The sequence below is a fragment of the Eucyclogobius newberryi genome, unplaced genomic scaffold (genome assembly GCF_026437365.1).
Source record: "Eucyclogobius newberryi isolate DKJ021-1_F unplaced genomic scaffold, fEucNew1.0.hap1 SCAF_8, whole genome shotgun sequence".
Classification (NCBI taxonomy): domain Eukaryota; kingdom Metazoa; phylum Chordata; class Actinopteri; order Gobiiformes; family Gobiidae; genus Eucyclogobius; species Eucyclogobius newberryi.
The window spans coordinates 18453159-18476934 of NW_027316500.1; the positions used below are offsets into that span (position 1 = coordinate 18453159).

The 23776-nt window shown below is 41.5% G+C and overlaps 1 protein-coding gene across 1 annotated transcript in view; it reads left to right on the top strand.

The window, feature by feature from the left end:
- The first annotated feature begins 1981 nt into the window (after window positions 1-1981).
- Window positions 1982-23776, top strand: part of sdccag8 (SHH signaling and ciliogenesis regulator sdccag8) — a 34766-nt gene continuing 12971 nt past the window's right edge. Inside the window, exons 1-15 of the mRNA XM_072436370.1 lie at window positions 1982-2144; window positions 3049-3216; window positions 3312-3397; window positions 3491-3604; window positions 3687-3809; window positions 3874-3933; window positions 4004-4068; window positions 4148-4348; window positions 4441-4579; window positions 4726-4878; window positions 4966-5100; window positions 5531-5647; window positions 5931-6073; window positions 19145-19272; window positions 22667-22775. Of these exons, the coding sequence (XP_072292471.1) occupies window positions 2078-2144; window positions 3049-3216; window positions 3312-3397; window positions 3491-3604; window positions 3687-3809; window positions 3874-3933; window positions 4004-4068; window positions 4148-4348; window positions 4441-4579; window positions 4726-4878; window positions 4966-5100; window positions 5531-5647; window positions 5931-6073; window positions 19145-19272; window positions 22667-22775 (1808 nt within the window). The 5' untranslated portion in view covers window positions 1982-2077. The remainder of the gene's footprint in view (window positions 2145-3048; window positions 3217-3311; window positions 3398-3490; window positions 3605-3686; window positions 3810-3873; window positions 3934-4003; window positions 4069-4147; window positions 4349-4440; window positions 4580-4725; window positions 4879-4965; window positions 5101-5530; window positions 5648-5930; window positions 6074-19144; window positions 19273-22666; window positions 22776-23776) is intronic.

Consider the following 23776-nt stretch of genomic DNA (forward strand, 5'->3'; position numbering starts at 1 on the left):
CAGTCTGCCTCTGCACCCCGCACACAGCAGGCACGGTTTGGCTTCTCTATGCGCAATATGTGCTCTGTCCCTTCTCTGTCCCTCCTCTGTCTCTCTTCTGTCCCTCCTCTGTCTCTCCTCTGTCCCTTCTCTGTTTCTCCTCTGTCTCTCCTCTGTCTCTCCTCTGTCCCTCCTCTTTCTGTCTCTCCTCTGTCCCTCCTCTGTCTCTCTTCTGTCCCTCCTCTGTCTCTCTTCTGTCCCTCCTCTGTCTCTTCTCTGTCTCTTCTCTGTCTCTCCTCTGTCCCTCCTCTTTCTGTCTCTCCTCTGTCCCTCCTCTGTCTCTCTTCTGTCCCTCCTCTGTCTCTCTTCTGTCCCTCCTCTGTCTCTTCTCTGTCTCTCCTCTGTCCCTCCTCTTTCTGTCTCTCCTCTGTCCCTCCTCTGTCTCTCTTCTGTCCCTCCTCTGTCTCTCTTCTGTCCCTCCTCTGTCTCTTCTCTGTCTCTTCTCTGTCTCTCCTCTGTCCCTCCTCTGTCCCTCCTCTGTCTCTTCTCTGTCTCTTCTCTGTCTCTTCTCTGTCTCTCCTCTGTCCCTCCTCTGTCCCTCCTCTGTCTCTTCTCTGTCTCTTCTCTGTCTCTCCTCTGTCTCTTCTCTGTTCCTCCTCTGTCCTTAACAGATCCATAGTCCTGCTCCATGGATTCTGTCCTTCTTCTTTTTTTGTGTGTTATAGCGTTTGGTATCCAAGTGTTACATTAATGCCACCTACTGTATGTGCTCCACACCACACTGTCAAAAAAAAATATATACATAAAGATAAATAAAGAAATAAACTAATTAAAGCGTTCCTCTCACTCGTCTCCCTCTTCTTTGTTATAATATTCCAACCTTTGAACTTGCACTTGAATTTTAAAGAATGCGTGCTCCGTGAGTCAGTACGAGTCAGCACAGCGCAGAAAGCAATCTGCCGCCACAAGAAGAAGAAGAAGAAGAAGGTGCAGTAGGCGGGGGAGTTCAGAGAGGGGAGTGCTGACGATGAGTGATGGAGAATGTGCAATATTTATATACATAAGCTAAGTCAGAGGTGACATTTAATGTTAGTGGGACTGCAAAGTGGTGCGTAGGCTCAACAGCCTAGAGCCTTCACCACAGTCACACATGACTCTGATGCGGTTTCCTGGAAATACCCTGCTATGCAAACACATTCATTTGCAGAGTGCATTGTTTCATTAGTGAACACTTCACCGAGATACTGGCTCTATCTCATTCATGAATATATTTTAATTTTATGTAGGCTTACTTTTTATTATATATATATATATATATATATATATATATATATATATATATATATATATATATATATATATATATATATATATATACATATATATATATATATATATATATATATATATATATATATTTTATATACATATATTTTTTTTACGTCAGTAAGGATTAATTTCAAAGTCATCCCAATACTATGAAGGTTATTTTGTGTTTTATTACAATTTTCTTTTTGACATACATTTTTTTTTACATAGTATTATTATTTTACATTATTTTACATCGAATTAATTTTTTTATTACATTGATTAAAACTTTTTTTAACATTGTATTTTTTTTTACATCGAATACATTTCTTTTTTTACATCATTTTTTTTACATCGAATTAAAAAATGTTTTATCGTATTTATATACAGCGATTTTTTTGTATTAGATTCCATGTAAAAAAATCGTAATAAAAACACAAAATAACCTTCGTACAATTGGCCCAGAAAACAGTTCTCTACTTTTACCAGTAGAGGACCTCGTCATGTAACTTATCATTTAATTTAATCATGAGTCATGATACACTAAGGATTCCAATTATAGTCAGTTCACTAAAAGATAAATCCGGGGAAAAAAGAAAAAAAAAAGGGTTAAGTTATATTGAGAGGCAGGCGGGCGGACACTGTAACCGCGGTGAAGAAAACAAACGCTGTTTGTTGGTGACGTCATGACGCCCGTTGCTACGTTGGAGACATGGCTGTTGTCAGGAGGCTTCGTCTAGCCTAGCACCAAATTAACACTTGAAGCTGTTTCAAGACTTACTTCACAACAATGAAACCTTTAGATTCGGATGAAGAGGATGCGGAGCAACTTGGTGCATATCAAAAGGAACTACGACGTAAGTTCATAAAGGTATTACGGCATTATGATTACGTAGCGTACGTGTGTCATATGTGTCGAGGGTTGGTCAAACTAATCTATGATTAGTAATTGATGCCACTGTCATCATTGTCACACTGCTGCCCGATGATCCATATTATTGTGGACAAAGTTGGGGGAGGTTTACTAGCTGAACGTAAAGTTACTTTAAAATAATATTTTCATAATAATATTAAGTGGAAGTAAAACGTAGTGATAAAAGAAAGTATTTAACTCTGAAAATACTCTGATAAAACAGTATTTAGCGAAAGAAACAGTAATAGTAAGGGTGTTATGGCAAAAATAAGAAATAAAAAATCAAATCAATATCACAATTTTCTTGGCGCAAGTTCACGATTTCAACGTTAACACGATTTATGTACACGTTGTATTTTTCTACTGCCTGTAAGAAGTAAATAAAGTCATCATCTTCTTTTTATAGTTTACACTTCACTGTGATTGGTAAAATCCAGCTGTCACTCATTCAAAGCCTGAGAGGCTGACCAACAGGAGCAGTGGCAGTAAAAAGTGTCTGATTTAGCAGACACTCGGGAATCAAAGAATGACAATATGATAAAAAAGCAGATAGTCACAGGGATGCGATCATGATTTGATCACCAGTCCTAAGTAATAGTAACTGCAGGAGTAACAGTAATACCTGATTTATAATTCAAAATGAATGTATTGGAAAGAAAAGCATAAGTGACGCACAAAAATGATCATAAAACTGAGAAAAGAGAATCATTGTCACTTAGACTTACTCACAGTGGGAAATGTAACCAAAACCTTGTCTCAAGTAAGAGTACTGATGTCAACATTACACTGTCAAATATATAACATGAATAGGAGACCTTTCGTTGACCTTGTTGCTCACATGGCTGTAGAGCGGGCCAATCAGAGCATCCAAGAGCTCAGCAGTGCTCTGGAAAAGCCAAGTCCCTTTGATGAAGCGGAGCAGGAGGCAGCGGTCAGGTCCAGTGAGGAAAGGGCCGTCTTTCTTCAAACTGGAGATGTCAATGCCGAGTGGAGCCTGAAAACTCAGAGTGAAGCAGGTGAGTAGGAATAAACTAAAAAAAACAACGTGTCCTGTTTTTAAAGGATCCTCGTCTTGGATCATGTCTTACACACATGATTTTTCTTTCTACAGTTAACCAGCTAAAAAGTCTTCTTCTCAAGCAGGGCAGAGAGATTCCTACTCCTCTATCTCCTCCAAAGAGTCATTCTCCACCAAGGGTATAATAACTAATCATGTTTCCACCATTACATTCATGTTCTTGAGTGACTGCAGCAATGGTTTAGCTAGAAATGACCTATATTGTTTCATAGAGAGTGCCACAAGAGGGCAGGTCTGGTAGACACACGTTTCAAGATTTGGTCCCAATGATCCACAACCAGTCGGACTATATTCAGCACCTGGAAGCAGAAGTCAAGTTCTGCAAAGTGTGTTTGTGTGTTTAAGTCATTATAAATGGCTCATTACATGTAATATAATGTATATTTTGTCATGGTTTGTGGTTTTCAGGAAGAGCTTCATGGGATGAAACAACGTGTGACGGTGGTTATGATGGAGAATGAGAAGTTTCAGTCTGACCTCAAATCCAGAGCAGTGGAAGAATCCCTCAAAGATGTCACTATTCAGACAACGGTATAAGTGTTTGTAATGTGTAATACAACATTGTAAATTGCTCACTTCGACACTTATTTTTCAGGTGAATGAAAGCGTACCAGCAAATGACCAACTGTTTTCCAATAAATGGAAAAATGAGATGGTTTGCAAAGTATTCATTTATTATTCATATAGTAATATTTAAAGAGCCATAACCAGTTTTTGGTTTCTAGGAACAACTAAAGGGTATCTATGTAGCTCAAATGGAAGTCCTGGAGGCTCAGGTCATCTCTCTCAGGTAAATTGACTCTATAGTACACATGTGTACAATGTAATTCAAAATGTCATGTACTGTACATTGTCTTTTCCTGTGACAGAAAGGAGTTGGCAGCCTCTCAAAAAGAATATGAGGAGGTCAGAGCTCGTTTGAGGCACAAAGAAAAGCAATTGGCCCACACTACCAAAACCGATGGCGTGACGCATGTGTCAGGATTGTGTTTGAAGTGTGCCCAGCATGAAGCTGTCCTGGCCGGGACACATGCAAATGTCCATGTCCAGGCTATTGAAAGACTGACAAAGTCAGTAATAGAAACCACACCTGAACCTACAATCAATCTCAAGTAGCTATATTTAGTTTTTGTTTTTTAATCTATTTTTTACTACATTCTAGGGAACGAGATGACTTGCTGTTGGCTCTCCAGGCAGTTCGAGCCAGACAACAGGATGCACAGCAGAGAGAATGGTCTGCTTGTCTTCAGGTCAAGCAGGCTGTAGAAGTGGCTGAAGAAGCAAATCTTCATAAAGCAAGGGTGGGGAAGAATACAATAAAACATGTAAAACAAATGTATTAAAAGCTAGCAAATAATTGAAGAAATACAATGTGTAATTTTTGATGCAGTTCTTTCATTCTATAAATCTGAAGGAAAAAAAATCTATTGTGGCTGTGTCTGTGCAGATGGAGGTGGAGTGTAAACAATTGTCCCGGGAGTTGGTGCGACAGAGGGAGCAACTAGAACGAGAAGCACAAGGCCTAAAGCTGAGGCTGAGTGATGCGCGAGAAGAAGGCAGAATGGAGTCCCGCAAGCAGAAAGAGGAGCTTACGAAAACAGTAAGCGCTAATGACAACATTTATCATCAGAAAATGTTATAATTGAAGAAAAGAAGTAAAAATGAAAGTATTTTCTCTTTCTGGAAGGTGTCTAATGTGACCCATCGCCTGGCTGATTTGGAAGGGAAGCTAGATCGAGCAGGCAGAGAAAAGACCTCCTTATCCAATCAGTTGGACGACACTGTTCGCAAACTCACTGTTCAAGAGCAAGAGAGCACCAGGGTAAATGCCACAATCTCTGTATGTGCTTGAAGACAGTTTTTAAATGATGGTAATGCTTCAATAACTCCACTAGGGGGCACCTAAGGACTGTTCTGCAACTGGCAGTCTGTCTAAAATTCTAATTTTAAGTTTCAATTTGGAAAAGAATCTGTATTCATTCTGACAGAAGTATGTTTAGGTGCATTTATTACATTTCGCCATACACACAGGAAAGATATTCTGAACTAATTTACTAATTGAATTTACTCTAATAATAACCTACAATATAGGTTATTTTATAGTAATGATGTACTTTCTGTGTCAGTTAAAATTAAAATTGGCTGTTTACTTTGGAATATTGCAGTTGTATAGTATAAAACATTGTGGAACAAAATGTGTTAAAAATGTTTATAAAAAGAGTGTTTAGTAGCTTGTATTTGTCACCTCTTAGCTGAATGTGGATTTGCGATACCAGCTAAGCCAAGCCCAGCTGAAGAAAGAGGAGGCAGAGCGAGAACTCCGAGATCTCACTGCTAAAACACATCGACAGATAGAAAAAGCTGCACAGGTCTGTTTGTCCTCCAACTTTTAAGTTTCAACTGAAAAAAGACCAAAAACTTTTTCTTACAGTAAAGCCCACATATTCAAGCACTGGGCTCACCACCTGCCAAGCTCAAAAATATGAAGTATTACATTCCCTATAAACATGTTTGTGCTATAAACATGGTTGGTTAAAGGTTGAATTTGGTGTGTTCATGCTGCTTAACCTTTAAATTTTAATCCACAGTAGCCTTTTGACTGGATCATAAGGTAAGTTGTTCTAACCTCCTTCATCCCTCTCTGCTGGACAGGAAGTGGAAAGGCTGAACTCAGAGCTGGTTGGCTGTCGGCAGCATCTGGAGGCGATCCAAAAGGATGGAAGCCAATGGCAGGCCGAAGCCCTGAGCCTAGCAGAACAGCTGGCAAATGCCCAGCGCCAACTGCACCTCACCAGGTAGTACCTAATCCTATTATACATGCCACCACACTCACATACACACAGGCGTACACAGCACTCCCCTCTGCCCAGCTCCTGTCCAACACAGTCCGGTCCAGTCCAGTTCAGACCAGCACACCAACTGTAGCGCACCAGGTAACGCCTAATCCTATTATTGCAAGCACGCACACATAAACACACAACTCACACGCGTGCTGCTGTGCTATGGTCCCGGTACCAACTGGACCTCACCAGGTCACCTATAATCCTGTTAAGCATGCCACAACATAATGCAGCACACACAACACTGAACACACTGTACACTCTGTGACCGGGACAGTACCCAACCCAGCAACAACTCCTGTTGAGCCAAAATGGCGCCTGAGCCTTTTCTGTCCCTGGCTCAAGTTGCCATGCACACACAGTGAACAGTGGGTTGATGGTCACTGGACAGCCTGGCCTAAGTGCCTCCTACCAGTTTCCTTCCTTTTCCAGCACATGACTGGTTTTCCTCCTTGTCATTTCCATCACGGTTTTATTTGACTTGTTGCTCTTACATGATACTGTATCATAATGTGGCCTGCCTATTCGTTTATTTTCAATTATGATTTGTGACAGTTTTCCTAGTATATTCCTCTTTAAACTTGCCTTTCATCATCTGGCGGCTGATTGCACATCACTGACTGCCAAGGCCATGCCGGCCCGTGCCAGACTCTCAGGGCACTCTCTCACCCCTGCTGGCCCAAGCTGAGGTGTTTGAGATGGGCACAGATGTGGCAGCGGTGCCCTGTTGTGACAGAAACCGCGGGACACAAGTTTGTAATGTGTGCTTGGGTCTGTCAGCCCCTTGTCTAGTAGATGTGTGCGCTTGATCCGCTTTTGTGTGCGTGTTAGCCTGTTAGCTGCCCACATTTTGACCTCCTTGCATTACCCGTCTGGTTTTTTGGAATATGTTGGTCACTCGGTGCTGTTTATTGTCAGCTGTGTGGATTAACATGCATATTAATGTAATGACATGAAAGTATGTTGTACTTGAACGAAAATATTTGTGATCTCTGAAGTTTGGAAAGAAATGATTTTCAGAATATCAGTGCTGCTTCCTCTTCCCTGTGAATTTTCAGTCTACTAAACCAGTGTGTATGAGTTGTGCTTGCTCCACAATGGTATAATTACAGCTTGCACAGAGCTCTGTTTGTACAAGTGCATGAATTTAAATGCCCTCTATCAAAATGCACTTCACTAGTACTACCATATCCACATACAAGCGCATGTGTCCACACTCGCACAGATGCATGCCTGCGTCGGCCGGTCCCATGGCGGCTGGTGTGGTGCGCTGCGCTCCAGGATTGGATCATCAGCCAGCTGTGAGTTGGACAGCCCAGATCTGTGCTAATCCTCGTCACTCTGTTCACATCGGCTCACACACACGCACACACTTCCTCTTCAGGCTCGGCTCTGATCAGCAGAGGGCTTTATGCAGTTTGGTTTGTTTGTTTGCTCCTGTCTTTCTTGCGTTTCCTTCATTTCTTCTTTCCTAGTCTCCACCCGGCCTTCTCTCCCTCTGCTGTGATCATGCGTCCCAAAGGCTCCAGTGAAAAGTGGCCAGCATAACTTCAGCGCCAACACGTGCCAAATTGATAGGAATATCTGTTTGTATGCGTCAGGGAAACCGAGGATCACCCAGACAGACCTGTTCATCTCCTTTGTGTTTTGGGCTCTGAGCACAATCTTCTGCAGGTTTCGTTATCCTCCATGAAATTGAGCATTCATGTTCATGAGGTGCCTTTTCAGAGCTGGTGTTAGACTGTGTTGAAGTGCTCTGACAAGAATCAGAATCGGAATCATAAAAAGATTTTTTGCCGTTATTAAGTAAACAACATTTACTTAATTTGCTTTGGTGAAGTGATGCGATGTAAACAATGAATGATAATAGTAGTAAATAAAATATAAACTATAATAATAAAGGCGTGCATAAAATAACGTGTTGGATTAGAAATAGACTTTAGCTGAATATAAATATATAATATTTATATATAAAAATATACAGCATGGACAGAACAACATTGCAAAGCTAGTGATGGAGGATACGGTCTATTCGAACCAGAAGCCGTCACTATAAGAACACTTTCCTTGCTTCCTGACACTTTCATTATTTATTTAAGAAACCCATTAAGACCAAGACCTCTTTTACAAGTGTGACCTGGGGCTTTAACTGACTCACTTCCACATTACTTCATCTAATAGACTCTGCTCTGACTCTGTTGACAAAACTTTGATCATAACTGAATAGATGTGAGGAGTGAGAAAAGTGTCATAAATGTCAGAATTATATATTTTTCATAATAATTGGTTCACATGTACATGGACACAAACACACAGAAGAAAAAGTTGGGTTTAAGTTTCACAAACTCCTCAGTGCGGCTCTCTCCTTGTGTCTCCTTCAGTTGTAGTTGGTTATGGCGAGGTCTGGAGAGGCGGTGTGTGAGGGCGGAGAAGTGTAAATGAGGAAGGTGAGGCAACAGATGCCGTGTCCCGCCAGAGGCTCACTTTGAGTAGAGTGAAATCTGGGCGCGACAAAACTGCTGCAAACCAACTCGGCAGGAGGCCCTTGTCCAATCACGGCCCGGAATAAAAGGGCCTGGGCACCACACGGGCTGTGGTCGCTGCAGAGAGGCAGGGGCCTAATGAACCTTCCTGCCCTGCCAGTGAGAAAGCACACACTTTGTCGCTACCTGGTATTAGCATGGCCTCCTCTCACACTCTCAGCAGAGGCCTCTTTCATGACGATGTTTGCTGCTGAAATGCTTGTGTGCGATTAAGTGAGCCCATGTGCTTACCTTGTGCAAACGTTAAGTGTTGATACCTTTAGGCTACACCTGTGTGTGTGAAGTTTAGTGTGTTTTTGTGTTACTGCAGCAGAGCAGTGCCAGGTAAGAGGCTGCTGTGTGTTCTTCAGTGTTTCTGTCCGTTTGTGTCTGTGTGCGCCTGTTTGGTCGACAGCCATGTTGTTGGGTAGCAGATGGCACCATGGTTGGCAGGGGAGGGGCTGCTTAGCACAACTAATCAGACAGTTACGGATAGGGCAGCTGGGAGGGCCGTGGGCCAGCCGCATGTGTGTGTATGTGTGTGCACCACACAGTGCCATGATGTTGACAGTGGTGGGCCCGTTGGCCCGGTGACGAAACCTCGCTGCGTTCTTCTCTCCTCTCTGTCGGAGTGCCCTCGCTGCCATCCTGCCTTCTCACCTCGTTCTCTGCTCTCACACTGTCTCTGCCTCAATCTTTTGAGACCTTCTTCTGATGCTTGACTCCTCTGTGCCTTTGTTCTTCGTTCAACTTTTCTCCAAGTCTCGTCTGTGTCCTTCTTAAAGTTCATAATTAGGCAATGGTTTTATTTAGTATAAAAGAGAAACATTAATATACTTTACCTCGAATGTTTTGAACTTACAAAGCAATTGGATCCTCTTTGGGAAAAACAGTTGTAAAGAGACCTTAGGGAGTCTGGATGTTTGAGGCAGGAAAAGATGATCTAATCTCAGTACGAGTCCTGAAGACACTCTACACATCGAGGTAGTATTGCAGATTCAAGTCTGCCGACGCGTCCACACAAGGAGGTTTAAATAGTCCTGGATTGTTGTCATGTTTGTAACTAAGACGGCCAGTCAGTTGAGAGACAAGCTGGTCCAAGAGCATAATGTCTCTGTGAGACGGAAACTGGAGTGTAAGAGTAGGACGAAAAATATGGGATGCCGGTCATAGACAGAACTAACCACTTAAAGTCAATAATGATAGTACTGTGTTCTTGTTGTTCAAATGGCGACTGGGGGAAGAAACATTTGGACTCTTTTTATATTTGTCAGTTTTGAGTTTGAAATTAGGTTGAAAACACAACATGTTCTGTCAGCAGCTTGTATAATGCTAAGCTTATGCCATAATCTTCACATACCTACACACATCCTAAGAGTGGTGTTCAAGTGGAAGATCTCGGTCAATTGCATTTCTACTACTTATTATATGGGGCTGTAGTGGTTTCAACCTGCAGGGTAGAGAATGGATAGAAAAGACAGATCGCTGACTGTGAGAACCTCAGGCAAGATGGAGGCAAATCTGTCGGCTACAACTGCTCCCACCCCAGCCAAATCTGCCCTGGGACACTGGCCTACATTCCCACTACTGCTGGAGGACAGAGCACCAGCCCTCTGCTGCCCATCCACCCTCCAACAATCACCTCCTTTAATGCACCTTTGTTTAACATGTCTGCACATCAATCCCATTAAATTATTGCTATATTCAATTCCCCTTTTTGAGAGGTAGTGCGTTCATATACCCGATGCTTGGATTTGGTTATAGATTAGAAATTGTTACTTTATTGTAAACTTTATTGTCCATTGAGAGAGAAATGTATCTTGGGCTACATCGTTACTTTTAACTGTGTGACAAAAAATTCCACTCACAGTCAGTCATTCAAAATATTACACAGATGCATCACTTCAACACCATGTGTACAAGATCTGCTTCCTGGTCAAATGAATGCACACATCCACACTTAATAAGCCCTGTCACAACTCGTAAGAAAAGGCAGTACAACTCTTAAGTGAAAGAAGAAACAGCATAAGATTTGAATAATTTACCATTTATACATTTATACCGTAAACATTTATAGTTGAGATTGCATTACAATCATAGGACATCAATGAAGATTCAGTTAATTGTGCAACAGCACTAAAAGCTGAGCATTTAAGCTATAAATATACATTTTGTGATTTAAATTTGTACTTTAAAAGATCACCTTCTCCCGGACTAGAGGAAATTTAGTTAACCCGGGCACACTATTTTTGAGATTAAACTACATTGATGTAGGTCAAGTAGTTCTTGTTCTAAAGAGCTACTGCTGTTGACTAAATTGTCTGCCTGAAGATATAACATAACATTCTGAGAGCAAGTGGGTCATTCAAACATCTGATCATTGTGACTTTACCTCAACCCAGTGCAGTCGTTTAATGTCCCTTCTCACTTAATATTTTATACATATTTGCATTTTAAATGTCTGCTTTCAAGCCAATCCATAAACTCTTAGCTACACTTTGTTTTTCTTTTCCATCAGTGTTCAGTGGCAGTGTCATGTGGGGCCATTTTGTTGTACAGTTGAGTCTCTTGTGAGATTTTCAGGAAAGTTTTGACAAAAGGACACTTGCGGTGTAGTCGATACTAATGTATGTAAAGTAATGTTGAGTAATAAGAGTTTGACATACTGTAACTATGTGGGCCAATACTTAGACAATGTATTTTTGTCTTTCTTTGTCTTTCTTTGTGTGGATATGTCTTTTGCACTTTTTGAGGGGTGCAGTAGTCTAAGCACTCTCTATTACATATCTATGCTAAACTGTATTGTAGAACAAATTTTGGAACAAATTGTATTATACACTTAACATTTGGCACAGGATAATTATTACAATTCGAATTCTCAAGATAAATTATTTATAAAGCAAATGTAAAAGAAAGTTGTGTGGGTAAGTAGTGTCGCCTCCTGTGGAGTTTTAAACACTACTGTACCTGAAGTGCTCCTGCTCACGCACCAGTCATGTGATACAATGGCAGAGGATGGGAGAGGACAAGGGAATCAACCAGATAACAGATAAAAGTTCACAGAGTTGGTAGAGAGAGCGATGTTGTTGCTGCCAATTGCCCCCGAGCCTTGAACAGGCTGAGGGGCTGGGACCTGACTGAACCGACATCAGGTACGTCTCAGGTGTGAAGTGAATTCCAACACCAGGAGAGACGCTCCGTGTGGTTCAGATTCAGATTTTGCACATATTTCCTGTGATAATACAACCAATTGTTTTTTCCTCTGCTTCTCAACATTCTTTGTCAATTCAGGTCAGCGTATGTTATATTAGTCGCACGAACTGTGAGGAAAGATTATGGAAAGAGTAGACTTGTCACAATATAAAGTAGTTTTTTGTATATATATATATATATATATATATATATATATATATATATATATATATATATATATATATATATATATATATAATATTGAAACTACTTTATAATACCACGGACGCAATAACTTAAGAAGGATAACCTTTTTCTAAGTGAAACGTACTGTAAACACTTAAGTAATTAACTAACTACACTCCAAATGTCGTAGGCCTAATACTACAAAAACAAGAAAAATAAATCCCTCCTAGTCTAGGTTTTGAGCCTGAAAAAATATTTTTATCATATTTTGAGTGATTGACACAATGTAATCAATATAGTCATTATTGTGACCATGAAAGAGTCCTACATTCTGTGTGTTTTTCAGTAAAGGTGTTGCTATTTACTATTCAGTTATCCAATCTTTGTTAACTCTTTAAATAGGTTCTAAAACATGCCATGAGCTGAGAAAAGTTTTATGACTGAAATTAAGCCGTACTTCATTAAATTGTGTACATTTAATGTGCTTCACCAGGATCCTCAAACAGCTTCACTTCAGCTTTGTCTGGGTCAAAATTTATTAAAAACTTTTTCATCACGTGACTATTACATTCTAAACAGCTAATTGATTCATTGAAAGAATAACTAGCTAGACTAATCGATTAGCAATCTGATCCATTTGTTGCAGCCCTAGTTTGCACGGTCTGTGCAGAAACCACACGTAGCACATTGTCTCTCGCTTTAGTAGTTTTAAAACTCTAGAATGTGAATATGTTACTCCCCCAAATGGGGGACAAGATGCCGATTTCTCTGTCCACTGATTGCACAAATATCTGATCACAAATCCTGAACCCGATAGACCCTTGGTACTTCTATAACAATAATCTTTATTTTATCTGCTCTCCATCTCTATTCAATATTTGTGGCCCATAGAATGTTGTAATATCATCTGAAACCCAGCAGAAGGGCTTATTGATTATGGGGAAACAAATTACAATCACAAATATTTTGGTTGTAATAGATTATTCAAAACAATTCTACAAACCTGTACTTATTCATAATGTTTATTAACTTGTGTTTTAAATGCCGCTGTTTGCCTAAGGATTTTCTTGACTCCTCAGCAGACGAACATGTCTGTATCTTTCAGATTAGATTACAAATGTGTTGTAATTGATTGAAGCAATAATTGTAATCATGATAAATGTCTATTATTTCACAGCCCGTACTGCATATTAAATGTTGCCTCAGTGTCTCATTAAACTCCTTTTAACCAAACTCAAAGCCCAGAAATGGTTAGGAATTAATAAGACCTTGCGTTTTAGGCAATAATTCACCTTCTCTCTTCATTATTCTGACCCTAGGCCATGCCACATATGTTACGCAGAAATTGTTTGTGTAGGGCACAAATCTGGCATGCTAAATCCTGTTTTTCTGAATTGGGTCATTCTGAGAGCATATTGTACGTATGTTGTGTGTTTATTTTTAAAACTCACAGATGCCTGCTCCTCCAGTGCTCCTCCTGTGTTAAGACCATCAGTCATCTACGCCAATTAAGACTTTTAAACTTTCTAACTGAACAGATAGATGATGACAGAGGCCAATCAGATGCTAATTACTCGCGCAGAGAAGTTCCAACTTTTACAACTTCAGAGGGTCACATGATTTTAAGTGTTCTGAGCAGATTGTATTTGCAGCAGCTTTGTGTAAATCCATGTTATAAGTTGAAAAAAACCCAACCACTACATACTGTGATTAAAATGACAAAATAATAAATATTTTAAACTCTAAATTGAATACCAAGACTATTATAAACCTGGCCAAAGTGAGCCTAAACTATTGTTGGACAGGAAGACACTTAATCAGGGTTTTTGAGGCATATTTTGTCATAACCTTTTATTAATTATAGTCTCTAATTAGACGTTATAGACCGTTGTCAGGCAGAGATTGTTATATTGCTATGATAATGGTACACCTCAAACATTATGCTGCCCGGACTCCTGGATGTTGTGTGCGCCTGTGTCTTCGAAGCAGGGCACCTTTTTGTTTTGTTCAAATGAAAACAGTTGCAGATTTCGGACACCACTGGCTCACTGACCTTGGTGCTGGTGGGGTGCTGCGGTGCTCCTTGAAGAAGAAAAGGGTCTCGGGCCACCCGCTGTAAACAAAGTTGACTTGCCGACAGATGGATTGAATGACAGAGGGGCTAAGCGAGCCAGGATCGGGCCTGGCAGCATCGCAGCGCACAGAGACCGGGAGTGAGGGAGGCAGAGAGAGAGGAAGATAAAGGAGGGGGGAGCGCAGAGGAGAGGTGGCCAACAGGAGAGGAGGTGTGAACAGGTGCAGGGCCGCTGAAGGAAGAGCCAGCAGATGGAGAGAGACACAGCCAGTTTAGTTACAGGAAAAAAGGTGGGAGGGAAATGAAAGGGGAGGAGGGAGGGAGTTGAAAAAAGCTTGCAGCGAAGACAAACTGATAGGTGGACAGACAGACAGTAGAGATGCATCAGGCTGCCTCTGCGCACGATGTGTTTGTTTGAGAAGAAAAGGGTGTCAGATGAAAGATGTGGAAGCAGTGCTACCGATCACATCACCCTAAGGTTTGATAAAATGTGTTAAAAACACATTGAGGTGTGTGAGAGAGAGAATAGTGTGACACTGTGTGGTCTGCTGCAGAGAACAATTCAAATGTTTATTGTACACCGTGCTAATGATACGGCAGCAAGGCAATTGTTCAATATGTCACTTCATTTTGAGCATGACGGACTCGCTAGATTTTGGCAGATCTGCTCGAGGCCTCTGTCTCACTGCCTCTCAGCCACACATGGGTGCAAAAATACACTTGTACACATCAGATATTAGGTTTGTAGTTAATTGTACCAAACTGTTGAATATTAATGAAGCTGGATGATTGATGTAGTCTATCATAAATAGCTGTGGACACATTGGAATTCCTCCACATAAATTAATCACCACGAGTGTCACCATTCTAATCAGGTTGTGAGGGTTATGGCTCGTAGTTGTAAACACCTCTCACATTTACATGTTTTGATGTCTGCTCGAAATACTTTTCTTCAAACCGTCGCTACAGTCTTGGAAATAGAAGTATACTCCTTATTGCTGGTTCTCTAATGTGTAATCTTGTCTGTCCGTAATGTCTTAATCGATGTAGGAATCTGCAAAAAACATCTCTGAGAATACCAAGTGAACAGATTGTTGCTTTGAATGCTAAGAGTATGGTACTTGATTACAAAGGCTGATCTGCTGTAAAGTTTGGTTTTGGACTGAGATACATAAGGAAAGGCTACATTTACCTTGCACGCACTATTTTCACCCGTGAGTGCAGATGGCTGTCTTTTATGGACTATTGTACAAACTGTTTTATGGTCAACTTTTTGTCTAGTTCATCAAAGTCTAACAATCAAGCTTTGGTTTTTGCAGGCTGGAGCTATTATGCTGTGTTCTCAATCTGTTCACCTGCTTCTTAATTCAGCACCTGTTCAGTGACATGAATACATGTTGAATATGTATAAAGGGATGATTGAGAGTTGATTTATTTCCCCTACACACTGGGACAATGAACAACGCACAGTTTGTCAAACTCTCGTTTCATGTCCTGTCTGCAACTCAATGTTTCAAAGTTTTGGCCTACGGTACATCTAAATTTGTCTCTTTATTGCACATAAAAGTTTGTACAAAAATAGCTGCTTTTGTGTTTAAAATGTTTGAGTGTCGTCATATTTACTACTGTGTGTGTCTGTTGAGTATGTAAATTGCATACAAAGTGAGTATCTCCAGTCTGTCCAAGCAGTGGTCAACTGTCTAGCGTTGGCGGATGGCTTCAGTTCCTCCAAGTCCACCGTCTGACTCCAATTTGTGCTCGTTCTCTGATAAACCGCGGCATTTGGTGGTTCTGGCGTAGGAAGGCAGCTTCACCGTGGGGTGCAGCAAACTCTGCGCTTGGTCAGGCCCTGGCACCCCACATCTAATGGACAACAGCTTGAATAGTGCCCACTTAGGCAGACAGCGCAGGCTGGACCCCCTTTACTTCTGCACTGCTCCAGCCAGCCTCTGCCTCTGCCACCCCCCTCTTACCCAGAAGCCCCTGTACCTGGCCGCTGCCCCAGAGCCATTGCTGCTACCTTAGGCCCTGGCCCATGCAGCTCCCATCACACTTATCAAGCTGTCCTACTGCGCATCAGGCCAGGCATATCCAAACAGGCCCAGCTATGAGCTAACTCAACACTCACCAGGCACCGAGGCCCAAACACAGGTTCGGCCCCAGGCTGCAGCCCAGAGCTCATTCACAATTAGCTCGAAGGCAGATTATTGTCCACAGAGAATCACCTCATATATCCAGCTTCTGCGCTCACATCAGCCTTCGCTCCAGGACCTGGCTCGTCATCCCTCTGCTGCCTCTGTTAAATGCTCTATTCAACCGTGTGCATCTAGTAATTAAGCAGTTTGTATTTGGTTTGAAGGTAACAAGATATGACACATTAGTAGAAAAAGCTTCAGTTGTAGTCATCTGAACTCAGTTAGAAAAAATAGACGTTTCGACTCTCATCCAAGAGTCATTGTCAATAAAAGAATTTAGGTCGAGAACTCCGATATTTATACTGTTCTGTGGTAAGACCCAACCCATTGGGCGGAGCCTTCCTGAAGTAGAAAGAGTTGTTTGTTTCAACAGAAACTCCCCCCCTGTATCTACCGAGCCTATTCAGAATTTTAATGGTCTATTAGAATCCTCTTTGTCTTTGTGAGACCCTGGCTCAACCACCCTGAGTACCTGATTAGCATCTAAATGTCCTGGTCCTGGTCCTCTACCTTTCCAGGGGTTCAGTATTCCATTATAGATACCAGGAAGATTGAATCTTAGCCCTCCATTTCTGTTTAGAGAAGGTCTTTCTTTTTTAACAAAAATAGCTTCCTTGACTCCTCTTTCAAACCATCTTTTCTCCCTGCTTAAAACCTTCACCTCACCGTCTTCAAACGAGTGATTAGAGGCTTCAAGATGGAGATGCACGGCACTCTGAGGTCCTGAACTTGTATTTCGTCTGTGCTGATAAAGCCTCTTGTGTAGAGGCTGTTTAGTCTCACCTATGTAACGTTCTTTACAGCTTTCTTCACTGCATTGAATCGAATAAACTACATTGCTCTGTTTTTGAGTCGGCAACTTGTCCTTAGGGTGAACCAGTTTTTGTCTTAAAGTGTTTCCTGGTTTAAAATAAACAGGGACTTCATGTTGTCTAAAAATTCTCTGCAGTTTTTCCGACAGGCCAGACACATAAGGGATAGAAACACCCTTCCTTCTCTGTTCAGTTTCCCTTTTGTCCTGCTTCTTGGTTCTCTTCACTCTGTTGAGAGCCCAAGCGGGGTAACCACAGGCTGAGAGGGCATTTCGGACATGTTTTTCCTCTTTCTTCTTGCCCTCTGAGCTGGTGGGCACAATGAGGACGAATGAGGGATTACACCGACATATGACACATTACTTACTTTTTAGTCAATTTAGTTTAATTAATATATAATACATTTGTTACAGAGAGGAGGCTTTGCTTTTGTGAGATTAGGTTACAACTTAAACAGCATCAAAGATGTTCCTTGATGAAATATTATTTTTTAAAAGAACTGCACACCTCTCATGTTTTAGCCTTTGTCCCTTTGGATCCTCTGCTTGTGACCGCTCCATTGCTCTCTCTCACTGACTGCTGGAACTTTCTGGCTGGCTGTAGGATGCTAATTGGTGGGTAAACAGGTCTAGTGCCCCCCCCCCTTCCCGATGGCACATAAACACACATACACGCAGATACACAAATACACACGGCCCCCTGGAACCTCTTGCAGGACCAAATGGCTGGCAACGCCTGCCCGCCATCTCCCGCTGAGCCCTGGTGTGCGCTTTGGTGGCTCAGGCTGCTGTTCAAGCCCAGCGGGGGTTCATCCACTCACACACAAACGCGTACAGTCATCGGTGTAGACACATACTCGCTCCTTGTGTCCCCTGCACACCCGCCACCCGCTTTCACACCCCAGACAGCAGGACAGCAGGAGAACACACACACACACATGAGGAACAGACAGACGCGGTCACTTTAGAGATGCAGGCCAAGCGCTGTAGGGGAGAAAAGTTTTCACTTAAACTGGAGAATTCTCTCTTCATTAGCGCCTTTGGACTTCAGGAAGAGTTTTGTTTATTTGTTCGTCTTTCCACGTCTTTTGTAGTTCTTTCTCTTCGTCTTTGTCTGTTTCGCTCGTGTTTGGCTACATTTGGGCTTAGATGTGTAAGGAAAGTTTTGTACAAATCTGAGAAAATTAGTAGCTGTTGAAGAAAACACAGATGAACACCTTTTTGTTTGTGTGATACCTGTGGGAAGTTGTGGGACTTGGTTCAAACTCTCTGAAATAGATAAGCTACAATTTGTTTTGGGTTAATGCATCTTTTAAAACCAAAGTATTTAAAAATGTAATTTGTCAAGATGAATTTATAGGATGGTCTGACCACTGGACATCATGTGGGACAGTAGACAGCTGTCTATTCACTCAGGGGTCTTCAAAGTGACAGCCGCCCCCTCTCTCCCCCTTTGTCACCTGCTTTCTATTTCAACTGCAACTTTTAATGTCACCTTTTATGTCAAAATATAACGTATTATTTAGATTAGATAAAGACTAGAACATGTTGCGTGTCATTATTAAGAACGTTTGTATTACAGAAGATAATTAGTTGCTTTTCTTTTGTCTAAAATGTTTTCTGTCATTATTGAAATCTAATGTATACGCCAACGCTTAATTACGCTCTCCAGTAGGTTGTAAACACAGCATTATATTTTTATTCATTTGATCATTTTCCATCTGCAGTCGTATGGCACCTTGAATCTACATATAACATTTCTGGTTGTGCTTAAACATAAATGATGGACATTGTGGGCTGATATCAGTCTTCACGCTTCTTTGGCAGCAGATGATGAGTAAGCGTTGATCAAGCACACTTTAACATTTGACAACTGTTTGAGTGAAGGCTGGTTTTACACGTGGCCGGCCAATCAATTTCAAGAAAACTGTATGTGTTGTAAATACTAAATAGTAACTAAAGGTGTTGTTGAATTGACATGTTTGAGCTGTGCCTAGTATTTTTAATATCACTACAATGTCATTCAACACCTTGTTTTTTTCTCAGACAGGAAAAGGAAAGTGCAGAACGTGCATACGAGGAGCGAATAGCGTCTACAAACCTGTCGGCGCAGGAGAAAGAGCAGGAGCTGGCCACAGAGCTGGAGAAGACTGAGGCCAAGCACCATAGGACAGGTCAGTCCTCTCTCACACACAAACATTCAGAACAAATAACACACACTGCACTGACGCTGATTTCTCAAAGATTCCAACTGCGGACATTTAGTACGTCAGGTATAACATGCACGAGTTCATACACTGGAGTAATTAGATGAACTACATACACAGTGGCTTATGGTCTCTTTTTAGTGCGATAGATAGATAGCAAAACCTAAACACTCAACCCTAAATGAAGACACCTCAGTTGCGTCTCAGTTGGACGTTCTGGTGGGGCCCGTTTGCTCCATGTAGCTGCACCTGTTTCTCCCAATTTAGCTTTACATGCGTATCCTTCTCAAACGGTGTAAACGTACAAATCTAAGAAGTTATTCGTTTTCTAGCCCGGTGAGCTAGGCTACCTTCTGTTTGAAAGCAGGAGGGTCTAGGAACACATTTAAAGTCTTAAGTATCTAATCCTGGAGATGTATTCATTGCGCATATCTCTAAAATGTGAAAAAAAATAAAAATGTACTCACAAGCCAAGTTCTAACACAAACATGTTATGAGTTCCTCTGATTGGTAATCTGCCTGTCAATTGCACATATCGGAACTCATTCGAGTACCAATGAAGTCTGTTGGTTTTGCTGAAAAATATTACTTTAAATACACCTCGGACACTGTTATTCAGAACTTTTTTCACTGCAGCCATTTTGTAGCACATTTTTGTGCTTAGTTTACATGGCGCAGTCGGGGAGAACAAACAACTTAACAGTGAGAGACTCAGGGTCAGAAATGCCAAGTTATGAGAGAGCCACAGAAGAGTGTTCAGGGTCAGCCATAGTGTACATGAGACACAGGAGACCGTCTGTGCGTCCTCCACAAGGACGTTCAGCATGACGACTCCCCTGAACCGGCTTCCTCCATTTAAAAAGATGGCCTCTGTTCTCTCTGTGGCACCTTGCACCCCACCAGAGCAGCTGAATAGACGAGTGGGAGGAGGCGGCCAAGAACACACGTTATGTGAGATGATTGAGTCTGGGCCGCAGTGACCTCCAGGACCAGAACAGAGCAAAACTAATGGCTAAAGAAAGAGAATAGACGTGGGGCAGTGCAGAGGGGAGAGGATGGGTTCAGAGAGGCCGAGCGCGGAACAGAGCGCAGAGACACACAGGCCCAGCTCGGAGCTCCTTGTCTGGCTGCACAGTCGAGCTGCTGCTGCTCTCACATCTGTTGCACCATCTGGATCCCCCTTCACATGCTGCCTCTCATGCACACCCACCCCTCCCTCACCCTCAGTACTTTTTATTTACCTGTGGTTCCCTTCAACAAGCAGGAAGCCCGCTGGTACGCACTACAAAGATGGAGGACTACCAGAGGGGGAGGGGACGGGGGGAGGGGGGTGTACAAAGGGTTGGTTTCTGGCGTGTGTCGGTGGCACACATGTTGTCTAAAGAGAGCTGACATCAGAGCGCAGCAGGACACTGTGAATGGGGAGGGGACAGAGGGATAGACGTCCTTTAGTAGCCCGCATCACTTCCTCTCCCTGTGCAACCCAACAGACCATCTTGATAATTAGCTTTTTGGCTCTCCAAATCCCGCCTTTCGGTCCATCCGCTTGTCCTCCGCTCCATCCATCCCCGTCTCCCTTTTTGTCCACCCCCTCCCACCTTTTTCAGACTTTTTTCTCCTGTTTCTTTTTTAAGTAAACGCGAACAGAGCGGCCTCTAGATGATATCAGATATTTGTTCCTCTCCCTGCCTCCCTCCCTCATTTTCCTCTGTTTGTTTCCAGTGCCAGTTCTGCTGTGTTTCTGTGTCCCAGGGTTCTTTTTGGCCTACGCATGGCCAGACGCATTCAAAGCCTGTTTAGCTAATTAGCATTCTTCGTACAACTTTTCCACCACTGACCAAACTTTGTTCAGTGTAACGTGTGCGTGTTTGTGTTACTTTCTGGATCTATGGCAACTAATTTCTGCATTTAGTCGGTTTATGCTCATGATGTGAAGGCAATGAGTGATGGCATTAATTCAACTTAATGCTGTGTCTTTTCCTCTTGATATTTTGTGAATAAACAGTGTTTGACAAAAAGAAGGTCTTAATTGTTGCAGGTATTCTTGCTGTTCACCTACTGTATGCAAATAGTGTGTGCCCAAGTGCGAGGCGGCTTTCAAAGAGCGTCCTTGGTGTTTTTGGTTCCGTTTGACAGTAACAGAATGGTGGAGCAGGTGGATCATTCCAAATGGCAGTCATTGTTATTTTAAAAGAGCAGACATATGTTGGAGAGTGAAGCGCAGTTCATTTCAAAGGAATGATGAAAGCCCAGTGTTGGACTGTTCAAAAAGAGGCCTCTGTGAGCGGACGAGGATGTGGCAGGAAGGGCGCTAAAGGAGGAAGAAAAGCCTTCAAACAACAATCCTCTCTCTTTTCCATCTCGTTTCCTCTCTTCCGTCGCTTTACGTTTTCATTTTCCTACTTGTCTACAGTTTGCATTCTGTTGTTTGAACTATTCTGATGTGAATGTTGACAAAAGCATTTTTTGGGAATACATTCAAAGAGACATAGCTCATTTCTGCAGCACCATTTGTTTCACTTGGACTTCATCTAATCCCTGTCCATTAGTGGACGTGGTCTTTTAAAGAATAGAGTCCAAACACGGCACCAACTATAGTTTAGGGTAAAAATGTGTCCCTTCCTATTATTCATTCATTCATTCATTCTCTACCGCTTGTTCCCGTTAGGGGTCGCGGGTGACTGGAGCCTATCCCAGTGACTTTGGGCCTTGGCCTCCCTATTATACTAAGTTTCTTAAATTATGTTAAAACTCCATCCACATTGCTTTGCCTAAAATGGAATGCAGTTTGTAAGCTTGTTTACTTTTTCTTTTTTGTTAACTATAATGATTTGTTTCACATTTAACATATAAAGATGTGCTGCGTGCTGCCCGGTGGTCGAGCGGTGAAGACACGGCACACGTATGCCAGGCTCCAAGTGCAGCCGGCCACAGTGTTGTGACTCCGACAATTTACTGCATGTCTTCCTTTCTTTCTCATCCCCATTTCACGCTAAGCTGTCCTGTCTAATAAAGCCTACGGGCCATAAGATTAAAAATAAATAAAAATGGAATTTGTATAAAGCTTTTAATCATGTATAGAGAGTTGTTTATAGCTCAATTTTATTTTATTTTTTCCATTGGATTTCAAACATCTTTACAGTGAATTTGGATGTTATATGATAATACAAATGCTTCCTCCAGAGGTGTGTGGTGTAATTGGCCTGTGACCGCTGCTTTGTGCTGCGCTGCACGAGCTGGTGGCCCCTGAATCTGTGTGAGCTGAAAGAAACTTGTGCTTTAACCCTTATCTGTCCGGACTGCATTAACTCACCCAGTGTAACCTCACAGTAACCCAAAGATTTCCCATGATCCCTTGCAGCGGCAGAGTTGGACGGCCTGCTGGGTTCCCAAAATTCCCTGATAAGGAAACTGAAGGAGGAATGCGCCTCTCTGGGAGCTCTGCTGGAGGAGCGCACTGAAAACAGCAGGTGATTATTCAGCTTTTATTCAATTGAGTTACTCGCTCCATCTCTACCAGCTGTGTTCAAGTGCAGTAATCCTGACACTATTATTAGATTAACTTTAAACGGCCTCATTTCTTCAGTTTGTTCCGCTAATTTAACAAAGAATTTATATTCTCTTTAACAGACCACGTGCGCTTTCACTCCGATTGTTCTCATACTTATTTCACCTCTGCAAAAATATACGACACATTTGTCAAGATAATTGTGATTATTCAGATCACAATGTAATAATAATAATAATATAATAAATAATACAATAAATAATACAATAGATAATAAATAATACAATCATTTTGATGATTAATAATAGTAATAATCAGAATCAGAATAGTAGGAAGCAACATTGAGTAATTTAAATTTAAATTTATTCCCCAAAAAAGATTTTTTGAATCTGGTTATTTATGTGACAATATCATAATTTTTTTATTCATAAAGTTTGATTTAATAAAATGTGAGGAATGGTGATCTGTTAAACATTGTAAAAGAAAGCTAATTAAGGATTTAAATGTTTAATTCATTAATTGTAAAATCTTTATGTTTATTACTTCAAAGAGGTTCTTTTTGGGCTTCCAAATTATTTCTCATATGTATCAATTCCTCTAAATGGACCAGTGTGGTATTTTCTCAGACCTAGACCTGTTTCAGAGGCCTTCTGCATCCCTCAAAAGGGAGTCATGTGATATCAGGGTGACATGTCTTGGCTGATTTGCAACTTATGAAAAAACACCGCACTGGTGTGTTTAAAAGAAAATACAACACGAGTTGTTTTTACTACACACAAAACTGCTGTGGTTCATATCAGGGCATCAGAACCCTGATAAGAATGCTGTAAAGAGCAATGTAATTTTAAGCTTTTAGAATGTTTGTCTTTATAACTGAATGTATTTGTCTTTATATAATCACTCTTTGATTTATATATAACTTAGTAGCAATGCCAATCTGGCTACTCTTTTTTACATTAAATA